Genomic DNA, 7,500 nt, shown 5'->3' on the forward strand with positions numbered 1-7,500 from the left:
GTCATGCTGACGTCACAGACGTGAGGCAAATCAAGAAATGCAAGTGTAGACCTTGTAAGTACAACACATTCAACTACACACTAAACACAGCACACATCAAAACGGTATATTATTATGTCACAACGGTCTGTCTGACCCGTCAGCCCTACCAGTTTGGGTGAATACCCTCTTTCCCCACTCTTACCCCTCCACCCACCCACCCCCCTCTCCCCACCCCAATACATTTTAGTGTGGGTGTGGCTTATTAAAAAAGATGCTAATGTATTTGGTAACCCACCTCCTCTATCTGGTATTCTATGTGAGTGAACCAAAAGTTGAACCTTGGATTTTAATCTATAATAATAAAACAAAAAAACAAACTCAAATTCAATTCCAAATATTATTTTTGATATAAATTTCAGTTTTTATTCTGCAAAAATCTCAAAAATTAGACTGTAAAATTGAATTCACATTTCTGGATAAAGAAACAAAAAACAAACTTAAATGAATTCTATATATTATTTTTGAATTTGAATTGCAGTTTTTATTCTGCAAAAATCTCAAAAATTAGACTGTAAAATTGAATTCACATTTCTGGAGAAAGAAACAAAAAACAAACTTAAATGAATTCTATATATTATTTTTGAATTTGAATTGCTGTTTTTTTTTCTGCAAAAATCTCAAATTTTGACTGTAAAATTAAATTTCAGATGTCTTGAATAAAACACACACACACACACACACACACAAATTAAATTAATCCTATATATTATTTTTGATATGGCTTTCAGTTTTTATTCTCCAAAAATCTCAAATGTTGACTGTAAAATTAAATTCAGATATTTGGTTCACAATAGCGTAATACCAATTCATGACGTTGGGTTATATAATATATATATATATATATATATATATATATATATATATATATATATATATATATATATATATATATATATATATATATGTGACCTTCTTTGTCAATGAGGTGTTATTCAGGGTGGTTCGGTTAACCAGCTTCTGGCGGCTGAAAATTGAATTCGTTGTTATCATCATTTAATTGGATTGTCAGACCTGCCAAATTGAAAATTTAATCATTCATAATTTTTAAGAGATAAAAATAGTAGTCGCTATCGTTAACTTTATAAAACAACAATTTACCATCACAAGGATCAAGTAACACCTTATAAAATAACAATTTAACATCACAAGGATCAATTAACACTTTATAAAACAACAATTTACCATCACAAGGATCAAGTAACACTTTATCAAACAACAATTTACCATCACAAGGATCAAGTAACACCTTATAAAATAACAATTTACCATCACAAGGATCAATTAACACTTTATAAAATAACAATTTACCATCACAAGGATCAAGTAACACTTTATAAAACAACAATTTACCATCACAAGGATCAAGTAACACTTTATAAAACAACAATTTACCATCACAAGGATCAAGTAACACTTTATAAAACAACAATTTACCATCACAAGGATCAAGTAACACTTTATAAAACAACATTTTACCATCACAAGGATCAAGTAACACTTTATAAAACAACAATTTACCATCACAAGGATCAAGTAACACTTTATAAAACAACAATTTACCATCACAAGGATCAAGTAACACTTTATAAAACAACAATTTACCATCACAAGGATCAAGTAACACTTCAAAAATCAATAAAAGGATGTCGTCTGGCATCTTACCTTCACTTTCAATAAGTTTTAATGACTTAAAGATACTCATGACCTTTTGAAATTAAAGCCAAAATTCCTTAAATTTGTAGTAAATTTTCGTAGCAGTTGGCGGGTTTGTAATTGACTCATAATTCACTCAATCCTGGAGATTTTGGCTACTTTTCAAAACTGGAAAAAAATGTATTAAAAATGAGCATGTACATAAATAGTTTTATTCAACTACCATTAACATGTAAAAACTAAAAACATTAACTTTGATACTACGCCTGTAATTTGTCTCATAAATATGTAATAAGTAGGCATGGGGTAAAAGTAACCAGGGTAAACTACGAATATAGTCGGTGTTAGGGTTGAGTGAGTTAAGCTTCATTGACATTGCAGAAAGTAGTTGTTTTTGGTTTGTTTTTTTAATTTTTTTTTTTTTTTTTTTTAAACTACTGAACAATTTGAGCCCCCAAGTTCTATCTATTTCCCTACCGTCATCCCTCATTGACAAACTGGGTTCATTTATCATTCAAAAACAAGTGGATCGCTTTTGGCTGTGGGACAAAAGTTATTTTTGGAAATAAATTGGAGATTATGGGATGTCAGTGTCCTGTTTTTTTTGGGGTTTTTTTTTCTTTATAAAAATATTTTGAAACTGAAACAAAACAACCTCATTATTATTATTATTACTACACTACTACTACATATTTATTATTATTATTATTATTATTATTATTATTATTATTATTATTATTATTATTATTATTATTATTATTATTATTATTTTATGACAGGAAAATTGTCATGTGTATTGAGAATCGTGGATATTATGTGAAAATAATAACATTTATATGTTGTGAAACAAAATCCACTTTTGATTTTCAAGAATCTTGGATTTGATAAGAATTGAATATTGAAACTCCAAATTATTGGAAAGTTGAAGAATGATCCACTTGGTGTTTGAATGGCCCTCTTTTTATTTCAAATTGATATTTATTGATACAGCAGCTAGCCATTGGTCCAATTAGACTATGCTTATTGAGAACTAAACAAAAACAAAACAAAAGCAAAACAAACCAAAATGCCGTTGAAATGGAGTGACCACCATGATCAGTTTGGGGTGACTCAGTACAGTCCCAAATGTGCGCATAGTTGAGTCTTTGGGAAAGGCTCTTTACTCACATTCTCTCACCGTACTCAGGTGTAAAATGAGTACCTGGCCGTCGAAAAAAAAAATTGTATTATCGCCAAACAGGCTACATGTCTCGTACTACATGTTACGCATTGCTGTTCATCAGGAACCCTTTGTAAAGTGCTTTAAGCACTTTTAGTGGATATTGTGCTATATAAAAGCGCATTCTTCTTAAAAGCTCAAAAAAGCTCAATCTGATGGATTTACCCCCCCCCCCCCCCTTCCGTCTTAGGACACTTTGTTTACATCTTTCTAAGATATATCTTGACCGATATAACTTGTCTGATGTTCATTTTTTTCTAAAGTGTGGGGAAGGGTGAAATCCATCAAATGATGTACATTTTACTATAAAATATATATATATATATATATATATATATATATATATATATATATATATATATATATATATATATATATATATATATATATATATATTCTTAGTCACACCCCAGTTGGCCTTAGTCACTCCATTCTACGGTACTCCTAACAAACAAACAAACAAACAAACAAGCAAACAAACAAACAAGCCACTCGTGACTTCCCAAACCGCTTGAGTAACCAATCATGTGTGAGAGTTCGTGCTTCTCAGTCGGTTTCATCTCCCTCCATTTACCCATCATGCTTTGTGGACACCGCTACCATGTAACGAATAGCAAACCAAACAGCTACAGTAGAATCTATGCATTACTCAGCTGTGCTTTAAAAATAAAAACGTCCCCCAAAAAAACTAAAAACAAACAAACAACAAACATGTATTTAGAATTAGGGTCAGAAAACACATCCTTCAAATATCAATGGATTTGTATGACCCCTCCTCACTCTTGACAAAAAAAAAAAATAACTCTCAAACCTGGGTCGTCACGGAAGTCTTTGCAAGTCCCAGTTTTGATATTATTTTGGACAAGATGGAGGGTCATGGAAATGTTCGATGTTTAAAGGACAAGTTTTCTGGCCAAATTTTTAATAAAGCTGAACTCAAACTTTCTTTTGTATGTAACGCTTATTTTCCATGGCATTTGACTATCAATGAAATGGGGTCTAAATGAAGGCTTTGGTGAGAATGACCTTCACCTCTCTGGTTACTTTTGGCCAATGTCTTTGAAAGAAGGAGTTCTGTTCTCCAAGGAAAAGTTATAGTTTGTAAAAGAAAAAAAATAATATTATAAATATAATGAATAATAATGTGAAGTTGAATGTAAGCTTCAAATTAATTACAAAAACAGATCAAATGAACGTTTCGGGTTTCCCCTTTATCAACAAAACAGGATGAATGAAACAGCACAGATGAATGAGATGCTACGGTAGTGGCGTCGTTAACAGTATACATTATAATATGTGATTGAAGGGAGTTAGTTGGAACCAGGTTTTTTTGAGCGAATTATTAATTTATTTATTCTCACCTCGTTTATTTATTTATTTTACAAGAGGTGATAATAAATACATTAATACATAATGATATATATTGCCATGGATTTGTACGCTACATAATGTTGCTACTTTATATTAGCTTGCAAAGATATCTTTCTCTTCAAGACTGCCACGAAATTAATGTGAAAACAAATGTTAAATTTGGCATTAACGTTGAACTTTAAGTCAGACAACAAAATACTGGTTGGAATATCATCTCTGGTGCTGCCTTTGAGGTTGATAGATATTGCCCCCCGCCCCCCCCCCCCACACCTTCCAATCCACCCTCAATTATACTTTACAAAATAAAACCAACAAGGAAAAGGAAAGACCAGTCATTTTCGCTGTACCAAGTGTGCACTCAGTGGTTTCATTTTATAATTTTCATCTCCCTTTCCTTCCTCACCCATCAAGTGGCAATGTTCAAGAAGGGAGCAGCGGCTGTTTTAGGTAGCTTTAATTTCCTACAGTTTTTTTTACCTTTTGGTTTCTCTCACACACAGTTTTTTCCTCTCTCACACATTTATTCTTTGAGTTGTAGCTCTAGTACACTTTTTATTTATTTTGGATTGTTTATTGATGGTCTAGTTTTTAGCTTTTTAGTTTTCACTTTTAAATATATTTTGGTTCCTTTCTTTTTTAAATTCTCAGATGTTGCTATTTTTATGAATCAGTTTGACATATTTACTGTTTGGAATGTATTCGTTGTAGCGGCTTTTATATCGCTTTGGTAGAATTAGAATGGCGAAACAGAGTTACACTCTGGAGTGTCAATTAACGAATGATATCCGTATTTATTAAAACATGTATCTTGTGTGTAATTTCCTTTAACGTGTGTTCATGTTTTGGATGTGTGTGTGTTTGTGTCTGTTCTTGTTTTATTTTAAAATCATTATTGAGAATAACTATTCGCCTTTTTTTAAAGATTTGATGAAAATTTCAACACATTTAATGATTTCTTTTCAACAATTTTAGCACAATGAATGTTTGTAAGGCTAAAATAAAAAAAGTTGATATTGCGGCCTCCTGTTGTTGATGAAAGCAGACATTACTTTAAAAGCATCAAATTGAGAAATGAAGGAGCAGGCACTGGTGTAAGATAAAGACATGAACACGTGTGTGTGTGTGTGTGTGTGTGTGTGTGTGTGTGTGTGTGTGTGTGTGTGTGAAAGGTGCCAGACAAAGCAAGAAAGAAAAATACAAGGCAAAAAACCCATCCCATAAAATCAATTAAAATTCGTCTTTTTTTTTTCTTTGTAATAATAACATTCAAACATAATAATTATAATAACCAAATCTTGTGGGTTTTTTGTTTCACACTTCTAGATTTTGACACATACTTTTTATTTCTTTAATATTGACACAAAAACATCTAAAAATATGTTTTTTCACCCTTTTTGCACAGCGCCCTTAAATAACCCAACGGCGTGTATTTTTATTGTGAGACTATTTAATGTCCGTCATATTTTCTGGGGAATGAATTCCTTTACTCTACAGAGGCTGGGGGATCCGATAGCTCAGTTGGTAGAGCACTCATTTCACAAGCAAAGGGACTGAGATCGATCCCGGTTGCAGTCGAGATTGTCTTATTTCTGACCCCCCCCCCTCCCCCCTGCCCACCCAGCAGTGATTGGGTAGCTGGGTCTGATAGATTTGGCTGAAAGTACTTTACGATAGACTAGCGTCCTATTTAAAGGGTAGCAAGCAATTGCTATTGTCCATTTCACATTATAGGAACTGGGATAAACTCCATTGGCTCTGAAGGACGACTGTAACAGAGGCTGTGATTTACGATATTGCCAACACCTTGCTCTTACAACTGTTGCTCCCCCCCCCCCACCCCTCCCCCTTTTTCATGGGTATTGTCTGAGGAAAACAAAGCCAAAGCTTTCACTCTTCTCATTCAGATCTCAACCATCGTCTTTGGGTTCCCTGTCCGATTTTAGTTTTGTTATTTTTCTATATATATGATATGTATATATATACACATTATATTCACATTTCGACGCGCTTGCTCTTTTTTTTTTCTTTTTAAAAAAAATAAATTTCTGTTTTTTTTTTTCTTTCTTTCGTTTTCTTCAATGATTCTTGAGCAAGCAACGTGCTGTGGTGTGTGTAAAGCGTTCTCACTCTTTCAATGTAACATTAAATAAGGAGTTCAGACATTTCGACGTTCATCCTTCAACTTTAAGATTTGCACACGCTTCCACCCTCCCCCCCCCCCCCACTCCGAATTGTCTAAATCACAAACCCCATCCTTCTTCCCCCCCCTCCCCCCCCCCCACTCCGAATTGTCTAAATCACAAACCCCATCCTTCTCCCCCCCTCCCCCCCCCTCCCATCAATTAGTCTAAATCACAAACCCCATCCTTCTCCCCCCCCCCCACTCCCATCAATAGTCTGAATCACAAACCCCATCCTTCTCCCTCCCCCCCCCCCATCCCACCCCAATGTCTAAATCACAAACCCCATCCTTCTTCCCTCCCCCCCCCCCCCTCCCCACCCCAAATGTCTAAATCACAAACCCCATCCTTCTTCCCCCCCCCCCCCCCCCCACCCCAAATGTCTAAATCACAAACCCCATCCTTCTTCCCCCCCCCCCCACCCCAAATGTCTAAATCACAAACCCCATCCTTCTCCCCCCCCCCCCCCCCCACCCCAAATGTCTAAATCACAAACCCCATCCTTCTTCCCCCCCCCCCCGCCCCCCCCCACCCAAATGTCTAAATCACAAACCCCATCCTTCTTCCCCCCCCCCGCCCCCCCCCCACCCCAAATGTCTGAATCACAAACCCCATCCTTTCTCCCCCCCCCCCCACTCCCAATCAATAGTCTGAATCACAAACCCCATCCTTCTTCCCTCCCCCCCCCCCACCCCAATTGTCTAAATCACAAACCCCATCCTTCTTCCCACCCCCCCCCCATCCCCACCCCAAATGTCTAAATCACAAACCCCATCCTTCTTCCCTCCCCCCCCCCCATCCCCACCCCAAATGTCTAAATCACAAACCCCATCCTTCTTCCCTCCCCCCCCCCCCACCCCCACCCCAAATGTCTAAATCACAAACCCCATCCTTCTTCCCTCCCCCCCCCCCACCCCAAATGTCTAAATCACAAACCCCATCCTTTTTCCTCCCCCTCCCCCCCCCCCAAATGTCTAAATCACAAACCCCATCCTTTTCCTCCCCCTCCCCCCCCCCCCCCAAATGTCTAAATCA

General features: G+C 36.1%; 1 protein-coding gene across 1 annotated transcript in view; it reads left to right on the forward strand.

Annotated features, from left to right (window-relative positions):
* Nucleotides 1-7,500, forward strand: part of LOC144972240 (calcium-activated potassium channel slowpoke-like) — a 273,230-nt gene that overhangs the window by 208,280 nt on the left and 57,450 nt on the right. The window contains 2 exon segments of the mRNA XM_078913285.1: nucleotides 1-54; nucleotides 4,697-4,732. The exon segment at nucleotides 1-54 is cut by the window's left edge and continues 23 nt beyond it. Of these exon segments, the coding sequence (XP_078769411.1) occupies nucleotides 1-54; nucleotides 4,697-4,732 (90 nt within the window).

This window comes from Berghia stephanieae, chromosome 5 (genome assembly GCF_034508935.2).
Source record: "Berghia stephanieae isolate SIO BIC M18660-M18661 chromosome 5, UCSD_Bste_1.3, whole genome shotgun sequence".
NCBI lineage: Eukaryota > Metazoa > Mollusca > Gastropoda > Nudibranchia > Aeolidiidae > Berghia > Berghia stephanieae.